The 17,577-nt window shown below is 68.9% G+C and overlaps 2 protein-coding genes across 3 annotated transcripts; both read left to right on the top strand.

The window, feature by feature from the left end:
* Window positions 1-2,292: 2,292 nt before the first annotated feature.
* On the top strand, window positions 2,293-12,842 carry LOC117011422 (FGF1 intracellular binding protein). Of its 2 annotated transcripts, XM_033086786.1 has the most exons (11): window positions 2,293-2,369; window positions 3,169-3,255; window positions 4,770-4,968; window positions 6,932-7,058; window positions 7,873-7,973; window positions 8,744-8,877; window positions 8,950-9,058; window positions 9,917-9,980; window positions 11,250-11,336; window positions 11,434-11,531; window positions 11,651-12,842. In XM_033086786.1, the coding sequence occupies exons 2-11, from the start codon at window positions 3,171-3,173 to the stop codon at window positions 11,718-11,720; spliced, it is 1,074 nt and encodes a 357-aa protein (XP_032942677.1). In that variant the 5' UTR covers window positions 2,293-2,369; window positions 3,169-3,170; the 3' UTR covers window positions 11,721-12,842. The 2 variants fall into 2 exon arrangements, with proteins under 2 accessions (XP_032942677.1, XP_032942676.1); XM_033086785.1 differs by having other exon boundaries at window positions 8,744-9,058.
* Window positions 12,843-13,213: 371 nt separating this feature from the next.
* Window positions 13,214-17,531, top strand: LOC117011420 (EGF-containing fibulin-like extracellular matrix protein 2). Its single transcript, XM_033086782.1, has 13 exons — window positions 13,214-13,247; window positions 13,491-13,587; window positions 13,827-13,875; window positions 14,285-14,415; window positions 14,458-14,512; window positions 14,865-14,984; window positions 15,084-15,200; window positions 15,335-15,454; window positions 15,845-15,958; window positions 16,286-16,418; window positions 16,572-16,755; window positions 17,109-17,194; window positions 17,522-17,531. Exons 2-13 carry the CDS (start codon window positions 13,495-13,497, stop codon window positions 17,529-17,531), a joined length of 1,212 nt encoding a protein of 403 aa, XP_032942673.1. The 5' UTR covers window positions 13,214-13,247; window positions 13,491-13,494.
* Window positions 17,532-17,577: the final 46 nt, after the last annotated feature.

The raw sequence follows: 17,577 nt of genomic DNA, 5'->3' as shown, positions 1-17,577 counted from the left end.
CAAATCCCCCCCGGGACCCCCCGGGACCCCCCCCGGGACCCCCCAAATCCCCCCGGGACCCCCCGGGACCCCCCAAATCCCCCCGGGACCTCCCAAATCCTCCCGGGACCCCCTGAGACCCCCCCAAAATCCCCCCGGGACCCCCCAAATCCCCCCCGGGACCCCCCAAATCCCCCCGGGACCCCCCCAAATCCCCCCCGGGACCCCCCCCAAATCCCCTCCGGACCCCCCCCCGCCCCTCCGGGGGTCTCGGGGGGTCCCCGCTGTGTGGGGGGGGGTCCGGGCTGTGACCTTTGACCCCCCAGGCTCTGGCCGAGGCTCTCTATGGACTCGTGGCCCCCCCGGGCCCCCCCCGGCTCCTCCCGGCCCCCCCGGAGCCGCGGGGCCGGCGGCACCAGCGCCCCCCAGTACGGACCAGTGGGGACCAGTGGGGACCAGTACGGGCTGGGGAGGCGGGGGAGGCCAGGCTGGGGTCGGGGGGGTTCCCAGTACGGCCCAGTTTGGGGTTAGGGGTGTTCCCAGTGCCCCCCCAGTTTGGGTCGGGGGTTCCCAGTTTGGGTCGGGGGTTCCCAGTACAGCCCAGTTTGGGTCGGGGGGTTCCCAGTACGGCCCAGTTTGGGTCAGGGTGTTCCCAGTTCCCCCCAGTTTGGGTCAGGGGGGCTCCCAGTACAGCCCAGTTTGGGTCGGGGGGGTTCCCAGTACGGCCCAGTTTGGGGTCAGGGGGGTTCCCAGTATGGCCCAGTTTGGGGTCAGGGGGTTCCCAGTGCCCCCCAGTTTGGGTCGGGGGGCTCCCAGTACCCCCAGTTTGGGTCGGGGGTTCCCAGTACGGCCCAGTTTGGGGTCAGGGGTGTTCCCAGTATGGCCCAGTTTGGGGTCAGGGTGTTCCCAGTACGGCCCAGTTTGGGGTCAGGGGGTTCCCAGTGCCCCCAGTTTGGGTCAGGGTGTTCCCAGTGCCCCCCAGTTTGGGTCGGGGGGCTCCCAGTGCCCCCCAGTTTGGGTCAGGGGGCTCCCAGTACCCCCAGTTTGGGTCAGGGTGTTCCCAGTGCCCCCCAGTTTGGGTCAGGGTGTTCCCAGTACGGCCCAGTTTGGGTCGGGGGGCTCCCAGTGCCCCCCAGTTTGGGTCAGGGGGGCTCCCAGTGCCCCCCAGTTTGGGTCGGGGGGCTCCCAGTGCCCCCCAGTTTGGGTCGGGGGGCTCCCAGTGCCCCCAGTTTGGGTCGGGGGGGCTCCCAGTGCGGCCCAGTTTGGGTCAGGGGGTTCCCAGTACGGCCCAGTTTGGGGTCAGGGGGTTCCCAGTACAGCCCAGTTTGGGTCAGGGGGTTCCCAGTACCCCCAGTTTGGGTCGGGGGGTTCCCAGTGCCCCCCAGTTTGGGTCGGGGGGCTCCCAGTTTGGGTCGGGGGGCTCCCAGTACCCCCAGTTTGGGTCGGGGGGCTCCCAGTGCCCCCAGTTTGGGGTCAGGGGGTTCCCAGTACAGCCCAGTTTGGGATCCAGGGGTTCCCAGTGCTCCCAGTTTGGGTCGGGGGGCTCCCAGTACGGCCCAGTTTGGGGTTAGGGGTGTTCCCAGTACGACCCAGTTTGGGTCGGGGGTTCCCAGTGCCCCCCAGTTTGGGTCAGGGGGCTCCCAGTGCCCCCAGTTTGGGTCGGGGGGCTCCCAGTGCGGCCCAGTTTGGGATCAGGGTGTTCCCAGTACCCCCCAGTTTGGGTCGGGGGGCTCCCAGTACGGCCCAGTTTGGGTCGGGGGGCTCCCAGTGCAGCCCAGTTTGGGTCAGGGGGCTCCCAGTACGGCCCAGTTTGGGTCGGGGGGTTCCCAGTACAGCCCAGTTTGGGTCGGGGGTTCCCAGTACCCCCAGTTTGGGGTCACAGGGCTCCCAGTGCGGCCCAGTTTGGGTCGGGGGTTCGCAGTTTGGGTCAGGGGTTCCCAGTACGGCCCAGTTTGGGGACAGGGGGCTCCCAGTACCCCCAGTTTGGGATCAGGGTGTTCCCAGTGCCCCCAGTTTGGGTCGGGGGGCTCCCAGTACCCCCAGTTTGGGGTCAGGGGGCTCCCAGTACCCCCAGTACCCCTCCCCCCCTTTCTCTCCCCAGCGCCCCCCCGGCTCCAGGAGCGGCCCCGCCCCCACCGAGGGACCGGAGCGGCCCCGCCCCCCCCCCGCGGCCCCGCCCCCAATAAACTGGGACGGACTGGTTCTTACTGGGGCTGGCACTGGTTCTTACTGGGACTGGGACTGGTTTTTACTGGGCGGGGCCGGGGGCGGAGCTCGCGCGCCGCAGGGGGCGGGGCGGGAGTCGCGCGGGTCCGCCCCTTGACGTCACATCCGCGCGCATCGTGACGTCATCGCTGCGCGACGCGCGAGGAGCGCGCGGGACGGCGCCGGTCGGTGGGGGAGGGGCGGGCGGGGAGGGGTCCCGGGGTGGGGGAGGGGTCCCGGGGTGGGGGAGGGGTCCCGGGGTGGGGGAGGGGTCCCGGGGGTGGGGGAGGGGTCCCGGGGATGGGGGAGGGGTCCCGGGGGTGGGGGAGGGGTCCCGGGGTGGGGGAGGGGCCGCGGCTGCCCGGGGGGGGGGGACGGGCCCCCAGTATGGCCCAGTTTGGGGGCGGGGCGGCCCCAGTTTGGGCTGGGCTGCGGGAAGGGGCTCCCAGTACGGCCCAGTTGGGTTCAGGGGCTCCCAGTGTGCCCCAGTTTGCTGTCAGGGGTTCTCAGTACAGCCCAGTTTACCGTCAGGGTGTTCCCAGTGATTCCCAGTTTGCCGTCAGGGGTTCCCAGTACAGCCCAGTTTGGGGTCAGGGCGTTCCCAGTACGGCCCAGTTTCCGTCAGGGGGTTCCCAGTAAGGCCCAGTTTCCGTCAGGGGTTCCCAGTGATTCCCAGTTTGGGGTCAGGGTGTTCCCAGTACGGCCCAGTTTCCATCAGGGGGTTCCCAGTATGCCCCAGTTTGCCATCAGGGCTTCCCAGTTGCCCCAGTTTGCCGTCCCAGTAATGGACGGGGGCGCTCAGAGCTCTCCCAGTACGGGCTGGGGTGGGGGCAGGGATTTCCCAGTATGGCCCAGTTTGGTGTGGGATCCCGGGGGGCAGGAGGGGCGCAGGGGGGTCCCGGGGTGGGGCCTGGGGACGTGGGGGGACATTTGGGGACATTTGGGGACACTTGGGGACATTTGGGGACCCGGGGCCGCCCCCAGCCATGAGCAGCGACCTGGACGTGTTCGTGGGGAACACGACGCTGATCGACGAGGAGGTGTACCGGCTGTGGCTGGACGGGCACTCGGGTACGGCTGGGGACAATGGGGACACGAATGGGGACAGCGGGGACACCACGGGGACACTGCTGGGGACACTGGGGACACTGCTGTGGCTGGACGGGCACTCGGGTACGGCTGGGGACACGAGGGACACTGATGGGACACTGGGGACAGCGGGGACACTAATGGGGCTGGACGGGCACTCGGGTGCGTGAGGGGACATGGGGGACACAATGGGGACACAAATGGGGACACTGCTGTGGCTGGACGGGCACTCGGGTACGCAGGGGACACACCTGGGGACACTGCTGGGGACACACCTGGGGACAGCAGGGACAGCGGGGACACTGCTGGGGACACTAATGGGACACTGGGGACACTAATGGGGACACTGCTGTGGCTGGACGGGCACTCGGGTACGTGGGGGGACAGCGGGGACACGAATGGGGACACTAATGGGGACACTGCTGGGGACAGCGGGGACACACCTGGGACACACCTGGGGATACGGGGGACACACCCAGGGAATGACTGGGACACACCTGGGGACATTTGGGACACCTGAGCACGCCTGGGCCACGGTGTCCCCAGCCCTGTCCCCTGCGATGTCCCCAGCGCTGTCCCCAGTCCTGTCCCCTGTCCCCTGTCCCCATGGTGTCCCCAGCCCTGTCCCCAGCCCTGTCCCCAGCCCTGTCCCCTGTCCCCAGCTCTGTCCCCAGCAATGTCCCCAGCCCTGTCCCGTGTCCCCAGCCCTGTCCCCATCCCTGTCCCCTGTCCCCAGCGATGTCCCCAGCCCTGTCCCCAGCCCTGTCCGGTGTCCCCAGCCCTGTCCCCATCACTGTCCCCTGTCCCCATCACTGTCCCCAGCCCTGTCTCCTGTCCCCTGTCCCCAGCCCTGTCCCCTGTCCCCAGCGTGTCCCCAGCCCTGTCCCCAGCCCTGTCCCCTGTCCCTATCCCTGTCCCCAGCCCTGTCCCGTGTCCCCAGCCGTGTCCCCAGCCCTGTCCCGTGTCCCCAGCCCTGTCCCCAGCCCTGCCCCATGGTGTCCCCAGCCCTGTCCCCAGCTCTGTCCCCAGCGTGTCCCCAGCCGTGTCCCCAGCCCTGTCCCCAGCCCTGTCCCCAGCCCTGTCCCGTGTCCCCATCCCTGTCCCCAGCCGTGTCCCCAGCGATGTCCCCAGCCCTGTCCCCAGCCCTGTCCCCGTCCCCTGTCCCCAGCGCTGTCCCCTGTCCCCAGCCCTGTCCCGTGTCCCCTGTCCCCAGCCCTGTCCCCAGCCCTGTCCCCATCACTGTCCCCACGGTGTCCCCCGCAGTGGCCGAGGCCGTGGTGTCCCCATGGTGTCCCCATCCCTGTCCCCTGTCCCCAGCCCTGTCCCCAGCCCTGTCCCCAGCCCTGTTCCCTGTCCCCACGGTGTCCCCACGGTGTCCCCCCGCAGTGGCCGAGGCCGTGGTGTCCCCATGGTGTCCCCAGCCCTGTCCCGTGTCCCCAGCCCTGTCCCCTGTCCCCTGCTGTCCCCATCACTGTCCCCACGGTGTCCCCCCGCAGTGGCCGAGGCCGTGGCGCGCCGCCTGCGGGGCGGGGTCCTGGAGCGCGAGGGGACCTCGGTGGCCGTGCTGCAGAGCGACACCCGCGACCACTACCGGACGTTCCAGATGCTGGAGCGGCTCCTGCACGCCCCGCCCCGGCTGCTGCAGCAGCTGCTCTTCCAGATCCCGCCCGAGCGGCAGGCCCTGCTGGTGCAGCGGTACTGGGGGCGCTGGGGGCACTGGGGGGTACTGGGGGCACTGGGGATACTGGGGGGCACTGGGGATACTGGTACTGGGGGCGCTGGGGGCGCTGGGAGGGACTGGGGGCACTGGGGATACTGGGGATACTGGTACTGGGGGCACTGGGGGGCACTGGGGGGCACTGGGGGCACTGGGGGTGCTGGGATGGACTGGGGGCACTGGGGCACTGGGGATACTGGTACTGGGGGAACTGGGATGGACTGGGATGGACTGGGGGACACTGGGGGCACTGGGATGGACTGGGATGGACTGGGGATACTGGGGATACTGGTATTGGGGGCACTGGGGCAGACTGGGAGGGACTGGGGGGCACTGGGGGGCACTGGGGGCACTGGGGGTACTGGGGGACACTGGTACTGGGGGCACTGGGACAGACTGGGGGCACTGGGACGGACTGGGGGACACTGGGGATACTGGTACTGGGGGAACTGGGACAGACTGGGGGGCACTGGGATGGACTAGGGGACACTGGGATGGACTGGGGACACATGGGGCACTGGGGATACTGGTACTGGGGGAACTGGGATGGACTGGGGGCACTGGGGATACTGGTACTGGGGGAACTGGGATGGACTGGGGGGCACTGGGGACATGGGGACACTGGGGACATGGGCAACACTGGGATGGACTGGGGGGCACTGGGATGGACTGGGGGCACTGGGGGTGCTGGCACAGACTGGGGACACGTGGGACACTGGTACTGGGGGCACTGGGGACATGGGGGCACTGGTACTGGGGGCACTGGGACGGACTGGGGACACTGGGGACATGGAGACACTGGTACTGGGGACACTGGGACAGACTGGGGGCATTGGGATGGACTGGGGGGCACTGGGGACATGTGGGGCACTGGTACTGGGAGCACTGGTACTGGGGGTGCTGGGATGGACTGGGGGCACTGGGACGGACTGGGGACACTGGGGACATGGGGGACACTGGTACTGGGGGCGCTGGGGCGGACTGGGGGGTACTGGGGGGCACTGGGGATACTGGGGATACTGGTGCTGGGGGCGCTGGGGGCACTGGGGGGCACTGGGACGGACTGGGGGACACTGGTACTGGGGGCACTGGGATGGACTGGGGACACTGGGGACATGGGGACACTGGTACTGGGGGTGCTGGGGTGGACTGGGGGGTACTGGAGGCACTGGGGACACTGGTACTGGGGGCGCTGGGGGGCACTGGGATGGACTGGGGATACTGGGATGGACTGGGGGGCACTGGGGACATGGGGGACACTGGTACTGGGGGCGCTGGGACGGACTGGGGGCACTGGGGACATGGGGACACTGGTACTGGGGGCACTGGGATGGACTGGGGGCACTGGGATGGACTGGGGACACTGAGGACATGGGGACACTGGTACTGGGGGCACTGGGGACACTGGGATGGACTGGGGACACTGGGACGGACTGGGGGAACTGGGATGGACTGGGGGACACTGGGGGGCACTGGGGACATGGGGACACTGGTACTGGGGGCACTGGGATGGACTGGGGACACTGGGGAGCAGCTCCGGGGGGTCGGGGCAGTTTGGAAGTTTCAGGAGCAAATTTTGGGGCTCGGGGCGGGGCTTTTGAGATCCCCTTGGTTTCAGGACCCCCAAGTTTTTGGGGTTTCTCCCTCACTCCCCCCATTTTTGGGGTTTCTCCCCATTTTTGGGGTTTTCTCCCCGTTTTTGGGGTTTCTGCTTCCCTCACTCCCCCCGTTTTGGGGTTTTCTCCCCATTTTTGGGGTTTCTCCCCGTTTTTGGGGTTTCTCCCCATTTTTGGGGTTTTCTCCCCGTTTTGGGGTTTCTCCTTCCCTCACTCCCCCGTTTTGGGGTTTCTCCCCGTTTTTGGGGTTTCTCCTTCCCTCACTCCCCCATTTTTTGGGTTTTCTCCCCGTTTTTGGGGTTTCTCCCCGTTTTGGGGTCCCCAGGTACTACGCCTTCGACGAGGCCCTGGCCCGGGAGCTGCTGGGCAAGAAACTCTCCAAGGGCACCAAGAAGGAGCTGGACGAGGTCAGCGCCCGCACCGGGGTCGGGATCCGCAGCTGCCGCCGCCAGGTGGGACCCCGGGGCTGGGGGAGGGACGGGACAGCCCTGAAACGGGGGAGGGACCCCTGAAATGGGGGAGGAACCCAGAAACGGGGGAGGAACCCCAAAAACGGGGGAGGGAACCTCAGAAACGGGGGAGGAACCCCAAAATCAGGGGGAGGAACCCCAGAAAAGGGGGAGGGAACCTCAGAAACGGGGGAGGAACCCCAAAATCAGGGGAGGAACCCCAAAATCAGGGGGAGGAACCCCAGAAAAGGGGGAGGAACCCCAAAATCAGGGGAAGGGAACCCCAGAAACAGGGGGAGAAACCCCAGAAACGGGGGGAGGAACCCCAAAATCAGGGGGAGGAACCCCAAAAATGGGGGGAGGAACCCCAAAATCAGGGGGAGGGACCCCAGAAACGGGGGAGGAACCCCAGAAACGGGGGAGGAACCCCAGAAACGGGGGAGGGGACCCCAGAAACGGGAGATGAACCCCAAAATCAGGGGGAGGAACCCCAAAATCGGGGGGAGGAACCCCAAAAACGGGGAGGAACCCCAAAATCAGGGGGAGGAACCCCAGAAACGGGGGAGGAACCCCAGAAACGGGGGAGGAACCCCAGAAACGGGGGAGGAACCCCAAAATCAGGGGGAAGAAAGACAAAATCAGGGGAAAGCCCCCCAAAACGGGTGGGGAAAAAATCCCAAAAAATGGAGGAAAAAGTGAAACCCAAAACCAGGAGGAAAACCCCAAAATCCGGGGGGGCCTTGGCTGAGGGTGGTCCTGGGGGGCGTGGGGGGCGTTCGAGGGGGCTTTGGGGTGCTGACCCCCCCTGCCCCCCCAGTTTGACAACTTCAAGAGGGTCTTCAAGGCCGTGGAGGAGCTGCGGGGGCCCCTGGCCGAGAACATCCAGCAGCTGTTCCTGCTGCCCCCGCCCCTCGCCCGGTGCGTGGGGAGGGGTCCCGGGGGGTCCCTGGGCTCAGGGGGGGCTGGGAGGGGGTCCCGGGGGGTCCCCGGGCTCAGGGAGGGGGCTGCCCTTGCTGGGGGATTTGGGGTGCAGGTGACACCTGGGGAGGGGGGAGGCTCGGGAGATTTGGGGAGGAGTGTGTGAGGATTTGGGGTTTGGGGGGATTTTGGGGGTTTGGGGATTGGGGGTTTGGGGGGTTTGGGATTGAATTTCAGGGGTTTGGGGGGATTTCAGGGGTTTGGGGGAATTTCAGGGGTTGGAGGGATTTTAGAGGTTTGGGGTTTGGGGGGATTTGGGGTTTGGGGAGATTTCAGGGATTTGGGGTTTGGGGGGATTTTGGGGGTTTGGGGAGGTTTGGGGTTGGATTTCAGGGGTTTAGGGATTTGGGTTTGGGGGGATTTCAGGGGTTGGGGGTTTGGGGATTTCAGGGGCTGGGGGAGGTTTGGGGGTTTGGGGTTGGATTTCAGGGGTTGGGGAGGTTTGGGGACCATTTCAGGGGTTGGGGAGGTTTGGGGACCATTTCAGGGGTTGGGGGGGATTTTAGGGGTTTGGGGATTTGGGTTTGGGGTTGGATTTCAGGGGTTTGAGGGGGATTTTAGAGGTTGGGGGATTGGGGGGATTTGGGGTTTGGGGGGATTTCAAGGGCTGGGGGAGGTTTGGGGGTTTGGGCTGGTTTAGGGATGGGTCTGGGGGCTTTGAGGGGCTCCCCCGCAGGCCGGGGCCCCCCTGACCCCCCGAATTCCCGCAGGGACTACGCCGCCATCGTGTTCTTCGCCAACAGCCGCTTCGAGACCGGCAAGCGGCGCCTGCAGTTCCTGAGCTTCGCCGACTTCGCCGCCTGCGCCCAGAGCATGATGGGGCACTGGAGCCAGGGGGCCCTGGGTGAGCCCCCAGACCCCCGAGGGACCCCCGGGACCCCCCGTGACCCCCCCGTGACCCCCCTGTCCCCACCAGCCCCCGAGGCGGCCGAACCCGACGGGGACCTGCCCAAGTCCTTCCTGCAGGACCTGAAGGAGCTGAAGGTGCTGGTGGCCGACAAGGACCTGCTGGACCAGCACAAGAGGTGACAGCCCCGGAGGGGACACCCCGAAATGGGACACCCCGAAACGGGACACCCCAAAACGGGGACACCCTGAAACGGGACACCCCGAAATGGGGACACCCCAAAACGGGGACACCCCAAAACGGGACACCCCAAAACGGGACACCCCAAAACGGGGACACCCCGAAACGGGACACCCCAAAATGGGGACACCCTGAAACGGGGACACCCCAAAACGGGACACCCCAAAACGGGGACACCCCAAAACGGGACACCCCAAAACGGGACACCCCAAAATGGGGACAGCCCAAAATGGGGACACCCCAAAACGGGACACCCCGAAACGGGACACCCCGAAACGGGACACCCCAAAATGGGACACCCCGAAATGGGGACACCCCAAAATGGGACACCCCGAAACGGGACACCCCAAAATGGGACACCCCAAAATGGGGACACTCCAAAATGGGGACACTCCAAAATGGGGCACCCCAAAACGGGGACACCCCAAAATGGGGACACCCTGAGGAGCCATCCCCCGAAACGGGGACAGCAAAAACAGGAACAGCCCAAAAATGGCACCCCAGACCCCACGGGGCACCCCAAAACCGGGCTGACCTCAACAGGGACAACCCCCCCGTTCTCCTGGACGCCCCCCAAATCGGGCGGGTCCCCCAAATTTCTGGGTCCTGCTCAGTTCCCTGGGACCCCTCAAACTTCATCTCCCCAAACTTCTCAGTGCCCCCCAAAACCCCCAGATCCCCCCAAACCCTGGGACCCCCGGGCCTTCCTGGGCTGGGGGAGGGGCTGCCTGGGCCCTTGGGAGGGGTCCTGGTTCAGGGGGGTCCCCGGGCCCCCCCAACCGCCCCCTCCCCCCAGCCTGGTGTGCTCGGCCCTGCGGGGGAAGATCTCGGTCTACAACGAGCTCGAGGCCAACTTCAAGGTGAGCGCCCCCAAAAACGGGGTGTCCTCGGGGGGAGGGGCCTCCCAAATCCCCGGGGTCTGCTGCAGGAGGGAGGGGCCCCCCCAGAATCCTGGGACCCCCCGAAATCCCGGAGGAGCCCCTGGAGGGGGGGGTCGGTGAGGGGCTGGTTCTCAGCACCGGGGCCCCCCCTGGGAGGGAATTTCGGGATGGGAGGGGTCCCCAAAACTCTGAGAGTGCCCTGAGGGCCTGGGTCTCTTTCCTGGGGGGCTCAGGGGATCCTCAGGGGAGGGGGGTCCTGGTTCTGGGGGGTCCCCAAATCCTGGGCCCCCTTCAGGGTACCGGGGGTGTCCCCTTGGGAGGGTCCCGGGGCTGGGGGGCTCCAGGGGGAGGGTCCTGGGGCTGGGGGGCTGCAGGGGGAGGGTCCTGGGGCTGGGGGGCTGCAGGGGGAGGGTCCCGGGGCTCCAGGGAGGGTCCCGGGGCTGGGAGCTCCAGGGGGAGGGTCCCGGGGCTGGGGGGCTCCAGGGGGGGTCCCGGGGCTGGGGGCTGCAGGGGGAGGGTCCTGGGACTGGGGGGCTCCAGGGGGAGGGTCCCGGGGCTGGGGGCTGCAGGGGGAGGGTCCCGGGGCTGGGGGCTCCATGGGGAGGGTCCCGGGGCTGGGGGGCTGCAGGGGGAGGGTCCCGGGGCTGGGGGCTCCAGGGGGAGGGTCCCGGGGCTGGGGTTTCCAGGGGGAGGGTCCCAGGGGCTCCAGGGGGAGGGTCCCGGGGCTGGGGGGCTCCAGGGGGGGGTCCCGGGGCTGGGGGGCTCCAGGGGGAGGGTCCCGGGGCTGGGGGGCTCCAGGGGGAGGGTCCTGGGACTGGGGGGCTCCAGGGGGAGGGTCCCGGGGCTGGGGGCTCCAGGGGGAGGGTCCCGGGGCTGGGGGGCTGCAGGGGGAGGGTCCCGGGGCTGGGGGCTCCAGGGGGAGGGTCCCGGGACTGGGGGGGCTCCAGGGGGAGGGTCCCGGGACTGGGGGGCTCCAGGGGGGGTCCCGGGGCTCCAGGGGGGGTCCCGGGGCTGGGGGGGCTCCAGGGGAGGGTCCCAGGGCTGCAGGGGGGTCCCGGGGCTGGGGGCTCCAGGGGGGGGGTCCCGGGGCTGCAGGGGGAGGGTCCCGGGGCTGGGGGGCTGCAGGGGGAGGGTCCCGGGGCTGGGGGGCTCCAGGGGGAGGGTCCCGGGGCTGCAGGGGGGGGGTCCTGGGGCGGGGGGCTCCAGGGGGGGTCCCGGGCGGGGGTCCCCACTCCCGCTGCCCCCCAGGCGCTGTCCCGGGCGCTGGTGAACGTGGGGGGGAAGCTGACGCACGCCCGCGACGTCCGGGATTTCTTCGTGGACCTGGTGGAGAAGGTGAGGGGACCCCAAAACCCCCTGGGACTGCGGGACTGGGACTGCCCCGAGCTGGGGACACCCCCAGACCCCGGGCGCGTTTTGGGGTCCCCCCCAGGTGATCGAGCCGTGCCGCTCCGACAAGTGGAGCCCGGGGGACCTGCGGCTCTTCCTCACCCACTACACGGCGGCGCCGCGGAGCCTGCCGGGCTTCAGGTGGGACCCCGCGGCCGGGAGCCCCCAAATCCTGCTCGGGGGACCCCAAAACCGGCCCAGAGCGGGGCTGGTTGGAGCACGAGGACGGGGTTCCCCAGAGCTCCGTTCCCGTCCTGCAGGCACCAGGCGCTGTGGGAGCGCTACATGGCCGCCATCACCGCCTGCCTGCTGCGCATGTACCACGACTGACCCCAAAAACTGCACCCCAAAACCGGGACTGACCCCAGAACTGCACCCCAAAACCGGGACAGCACCAAAACCGGCACCCCAAAACCGGGACAGCACCAAAACCGGCACCCTAAAACTGGGACAGCACCAGAAACCGCACCCCAAAACCGGGACTGACCCCAAAACTGCACCCCAAAACCGGGACTGACCCCAAAAACTGCACCCCAAAACCGGGACTGACCCAGAACCGGCACCCCAAAACCGGGACTGACCCCAAAACCGCACCCCAAAACCGGGACTGACCCCAAAACCGCACCCCAAAACCGGGACTGACCCAGAACCGGCACCCCAAAACCGGGACAGCCCCAGAACCGGCACCCCAAAACCGGGACAGCACCAAAACCGCACCCCAAAACCGGGACTGACCCCAAAAACCGCACCCCAAAACCGGGACTGACCCCAAAACTGCACCCCAAAACCGGGACTGACCCAGAACTGGCACCCCAAAACCGGGACAGCCCCAGAAACCACGACTGACCCCAAAAAACCGCACCCCAAAACCGGGACTGACCCCAAAACCGCACCCCAAAACCGGGACAGCCCCAAAACCAGCACCCCAAAACCGGGACTCACCCCAAAACCGCACCCCAAAACCGGGACAGCCCCAGACCCGGCACCCCAAAACCGGGACAGCCCCAAAACCGGGACAGCCCCAAAACTGGGGCCCCCCCCACATACCAGAGCCCAGCACCCCGAGGATGTGACACCCCCGGACCTGCAATGCCCCTCCCAAAACGGGGGTACCCCAAAAATGGGGCAGCCTCCAAATATGGGACTCCAAAAAGTGGGGCGGGGGGTCCCCGAAAACCCCGCAGCGTGAGGATGGAGGATCAACATCCCAAAATTCGGATTTTTGGGGTCTGGGGGATCTGCCGGAAACGGGGACCACGAGCACCAGGAAAAACCCAGAGGATCCCGGAGCAGCAGCACCCCAAAAATCGGGACATTTGGAATGGGGGGCCCCAAAAAGGGGTAACCCCCAAAACCGGGACCCCCCTAAAATGGGGGACGCCCCACAGCTGGGCACGCCCCTCCCGTGTGACCCCAAAAAGGGGGGGGGGGCAATAAAGAGCTGGAACCAGAGCTGAACTGTGGGGGGGCGTTTGTGGGACCAGGCGTGGGGGGGGGGACCCGGAATTTCGGGAGGGGGCGGGTTTGGGGTGGGAGGGGCAGAACCGGAGGGTCCCCAAATCTCAGGCAGGGACTGGGGGGGTCCCGAGGGTTGGGGGGTCCCAGCAGCCCCCAGGAGGGGAGAGGCAGAGCTGGGGGGTCCCCAAAATCTCAGAATGAGGAAGGGGAGGTCTGGTGACCCCCAAATCTTGGTGGGGCGGAGGAATAAAGGGGAGGGGCGTTCAGGGGTGGGGGAGGGGCGTTCAGGGGTGGGGGAGGGGCGTTCAGGGGTGGGGGAGGGGCCCCTCGTGCTCCGGGGCCAATTTGGGGGGGGGGAGGAGCTGTTGAGCGCGGGGGGAGGGGCCAGAGCCGAGAGGGGTAAGTGAGGCCACGGGGGCATTTTTGGGGGGGGGGCTGCGGCCACCCCCACCCCTCCCACGGCGGGGAAACCCCCGGGATTCCCCTCCCCCACAGGGACGCCCCTCCCCCCGAACCCCCGAGGGGGCTTTGGCGGGGGAGGGGCGTCCTGGGAATGTGGGGGGGGGATCCCAGGAGGGGGCTGGGGCTGGGCCCCCCCGGGGGGGTTGCAGAGTTTGGGGTGACCCCCTCTGCCCCCCCCAGAGCGATGGGCCCCTCCTCGCTGCTCCTCCTCCTCTTCCTCGGCGCCACCGTGGCCCCCGCGGCCCCCCCGGACCTGGAGGAGCTCGAGGATTACGCGGTGGGGAAGGGGAAATTTGGGGGGGGGGCGCGGGGGTGGGGTCCTGCTCCTCCTCCCAAAACTTTTCCCCCCCGTTAACACCCCAGTCCCCCCTCGCAAAAACTCCTTGGCCCCTCCCCCATTCCCAAACTTTGGAGCGGTTATGGGGGAGGGGCTGGGGGAGGCTGGGGTCATTTCGGGGCGGGGGGGGGTCGCTGTTGGGGGGGGTGACCCCCTCTCCCTCCCTCCCTCCCCCCCAGGAGTGCAGCGACGGGTACGAGTGGGACCCCGAGACCGAGCACTGCAAAGGTGGGCGAGGGGATTTGGGGGCGGGGGGAGAAGGGGGGGGTCAGTGTGCCAAATCCGGGGGGGGTTTGAATGTCCCCGGTTCTGGATCCTGGGATTTTGGGGTGTCCCGGGATCCGTGGGAGGCGTTCGGGGGTCCCGCTCCCTTCGGGGAGGGTTTGGGGGTCGCTCTCGGGGGTCCCACCCGTGGCCCCTCCCCAGGGGTGTCTGGGGGCTCAGGGGTGCTGGGGAGGGGCGGCTGGTGGTCCCGGGCAGTGTTTTGGGGGGCCCGAAGGGTTGGTGGGGGTCTCGGGGGGGATCTCGGTGCTGTTTCAGGACGAGGGGCACGGAGCCTCTCTCAGGGTGTTTTGGGGGTCCCGGGAGTGTTTTCTTTGGGGGGGCCGCTCTCTCAGTGCCCCCCCGCCCTCCCCAGACGTGGACGAGTGCGCGGCGGAGGGGCCGCCGCCGTGCCGGGGCTCCATGAAGTGCCTGAACCATTTCGGGGGGTACCTGTGCCTGCCCCGCTCGGCCGCGCTGCTCAGCCCCGGGCCCGGCCCCGCCCCGGCCCCGCCCCCCGCCCCGCCCCCGCCACGCCCGGCCCCGCCCCCCGACGGCCGCTGCCCGCCCGGCTTCGGCCCCGCCCCCGACGGCACCTGCGCAGGTGAGGGGGAGCGGGGGGCGTGGCCTCGGGCATGCAAATGACGGGCGAGGCTGTGAAAAGGGGCTGGGAGTGGATGGAGGCTGTGGGCGGGGCGCGTTTGGGGCGTGGTCTGGAAGGGTGGGGCTGCCCGGGGGGGAGGGGTCATTTTGGGGGGTCCGCAGGGGGGGCAGGGCGGTGACCCCGCGATCAGGGCTCATTCTGGGGGGGGGTCCCCAGGGGGGGCAGGGAGGTGACCCCGCGATCAGGGCTCATTTTGGGGGGGGGGTCCCCAGGGGGGGCAGGGAGGTGACCCCGCGATCAGGGCTCATTTTGAGGGGGGGTCCTGCTGCTTCCCCCTGCTGTGCCCCCCCAGATGTGGACGAGTGCGCGGGGCCCCCCCCGTGCCGGCCCAGCCAGGACTGCATCAACCTCCCGGGGGGCTTCGAGTGCCGCTGCCCCCCCGGGTACCGGCACCGGCACACCGAGTGCGTGGGTGAGTGCTCAGGGGGCCGGGGGGGTCTGTGGGGCGGGCTCGGAGCTCAGAGGGGTTTATGGGCTGGTTTTGGGGTGGCTTTCCGTGTTTTTGGCGCAGACGAGGACGAGTGCCAGTTCCGCTGGTGCCAGCACAGCTGCGCCAACTCCCCCGGAGCCTTCGCCTGCCGCTGCCACCCCGGGTTCAGCCTCGGCCCCGACGGCCGCTCCTGCCTTGGTCAGAGCCCCCCCGAGCGCCGTGACCCCCCAAGACGGGGGTGGGAGGACCCTCCCCCCTCTCCTTGGGGCCGGGAGGGTTGGGGGGAGGTGCCGCCCCCCTCAAGCCCCCTCCCAACCCCCGCTGCCCCCCAGACGTGGACGAGTGCTCCATGGGCGCCCGCTGCTCCCAGCGCTGCCTCAACACCTTCGGCTCCTTCCGCTGCCGCTGCCGGCCCGGCTTCGTGCTGGGCGCCGACGGCCACGAGTGCCACGGTGAGACACTGCAGGACACGCCCGCCATGTCGGGACACACCCACCCTGTCGGGACACGCCCACCCTGTCGGGACACGCCCACCCTGTCGGGACACGCCCATCCTGTTGGGGCACACCCACCCTGTCGGGGCACGCCCCCAATCAATAGCCACGCCCAAAGAGCAGTAGCACTGCCCCATTTGTGGCCACGCCCCTTAGCGCAGCCCCGCCCTGCCCAGAGATGGCCCCGCCCCCGGCCATGACCCCTCCCCAGCCCCGCCCCCGGGTGGGTGTGGCACAGGTGCGGCACAGGTGTGGCTGGGTGAGGCCCTGACACCCCCAGGTGTTCCTGCGGCCCCGCCCGGGCTCTCACCGGGGTCTCTTTGCTGTGCCCCCCTCGGGGGGTCTCAGACGTGGACGAGTGCCGGGCGGGGGTCCCGTGCCAGCACCGCTGCCAGAACCTCCCGGGGGGCTTCAGCTGCCTCTGTCCCCCCGGCTACGCCGAGGAGGGGGGGCTCTGCCGAGGTATGGGGGCTGGGGGGCGGTTCGGGGGGTTCTGGTGTGGTTTGGGGGCTTTGCAGCGGTTTAGGGGGTTCTGGAGCCCTTTGGGAGGTTCTGGGGCAGTTCAGGTGTTCTCGGGTGGTTTGGGGGGGCTGTGGGGAGGTTCTGAGGTGGTTTGGGGGGCTGTGGGGTTTCCCGTTTGTGGTGGGTGGGTGTTGGGGGTTCTGCGGGGAGCTGGGGGGGCTCTGGGGTGATTTCGAGGGGCTGTGCGGCACTGGGGGGGCTCTGGGGTGATTTCCAGGGCACTGGGGGGGCTCAGCCTCCTCCTAAAGCCCCCCCCTCCCAACCCAGACCGGGACGAGTGCACCGAGGGCTCCCACGACTGCGGGGGGGCTCAGAGCTGCCTCAACACTTTTGGGGGGCACCTCTGTGTCCCCCGCGAGCTCTGCCGGGGACCCTACACCCCCCACCCCCGCAGCAACGGGTACGGACCCCCGAAATCCCGGGGAGGGGACCCGGCCCCTCCGTGGGCTCCCAAAATCCCGGGGAGGCTCCGTGGGTCACCCCTAATTCCTGGGGGGGCCCCGGGGGGGTCCTGGCTCCGGGGATCCCCCAACGCTCCCTTCTGGGCTGCCAGGACCTGCGTGTGTCCCGGGGGGGTCCCCGGCTGCGCCCCCCGCCCCCGCTGGCTCCTGCACCGCTTCCTGGCCATCCCCCAAATCCCCGACCTTCCCGCCGGCATCTTCCAGCTCCAGCACCCCCCGGGGGACCCCAAAAGGCTGCGGCTGCGGGGGAGCCCCCCCGGCACCTTCCGCCTGCGGGTAACGGGGGCCGGGAGGGGTCTGGGGGGGCTCGGGGGAATTTGGGGTGTCCGGGGCAGTCTGGAGGAAGCTCTGAGGTGTTTTTGTGAGGGGCCAGAGTGGGAGCATTGAGGGGAGCTTGGGGGGTCTGTGGGGCTGTTTGGGGCCCGGGGGCTGTTTGGGGTGTTCGAGGTGTTTTTGGCTGAACTGGGGGGGCTTTGGGGATTCTGGGGGGTCCCAGAGGGACCTGGGATCTCTGCAGTGCCCCCCAGTATTTTCGGGGTGTTTGGAGCATTTGGGGGGGCTGGGCGGGGTCAGTGGGAATTCGGGGGGTCCGGGGGCGGGGCCTCAGTGAGACCCCGCCCCCCCCGCAGGCGCTGACCAATCACAGCTCGCTGCTGGAGCTCGCGCGCCCCCTGGCGGGCCCGCGGCAGCTGCTGCTGGAGGTGGAGCTGCTCGCGCCCGGGCCCCGCCCCCCGCGCGAGCCCGAGGCCCCGCCCCCCGGGCCCTGGGACCCGCCCCCTCCCGCTGGGCGGGGCCTGGCTTTGCTCCGCCTCCACCTGGCCGTGGGGGCTCACCCGTTCTAGGAGGGGGGACACCCCCAAAATCCCCCTGGGACCCCCAAAACCTCCCCTTGGGACCCCCAACCCTTCCCTGGGGCCTCCAAACCCACTCGGGATCCCCCACACTCCCCTTGGGACCCCCAACCCTTCCCTGGGGCCTCCAAACCCCCCAGTCTCCCACCAGGACTCCCAGTTTCCTCCCCTATCCTTGCAGCTCTCCCCAGGACCCCCTGAAGAACCCCCAGGACTGCCCCAAACTACCCAGGGAATCCCAAAACCT

Source organism: Catharus ustulatus, unplaced genomic scaffold, assembly GCF_009819885.2.
Source record: "Catharus ustulatus isolate bCatUst1 unplaced genomic scaffold, bCatUst1.pri.v2 scaffold_145_arrow_ctg1, whole genome shotgun sequence".
Taxonomy (NCBI): domain Eukaryota; kingdom Metazoa; phylum Chordata; class Aves; order Passeriformes; family Turdidae; genus Catharus; species Catharus ustulatus.
Note: the sequence above shows the minus strand (reverse complement) of the source record. Positions and strands in the feature narration are given on the sequence as shown.

Excerpts from the sequence above, each read along its gene's own strand:
- LOC117011422 (XM_033086785.1), top strand. The coding sequence starts at position 3,171 with ATGAGCAGCGACCTGGACGTGTTCGTGGGGAACACGACGCTGATCGAC. Across the intron at positions 3,256-4,769 it reads GTGGCTGGACGGGCACTCGG|TGGCCGAGGCCGTGGCGCGC; the intron begins GTACGGCTGGGG and ends GTCCCCCCGCAG. Across the intron at positions 11,532-11,650 it reads CGGAGCCTGCCGGGCTTCAG|GCACCAGGCGCTGTGGGAGC; the intron begins GTGGGACCCCGC and ends CCCGTCCTGCAG.
- LOC117011420 (XM_033086782.1), top strand. The coding sequence starts at position 13,495 with ATGGGCCCCTCCTCGCTGCTCCTCCTCCTCTTCCTCGGCGCCACCGTG. Across the intron at positions 13,588-13,826 it reads AGGAGCTCGAGGATTACGCG|GAGTGCAGCGACGGGTACGA; the intron begins GTGGGGAAGGGG and ends CCTCCCCCCCAG. Across the intron at positions 16,756-17,108 it reads CCGGCACCTTCCGCCTGCGG|GCGCTGACCAATCACAGCTC; the intron begins GTAACGGGGGCC and ends CCCCCCCCGCAG.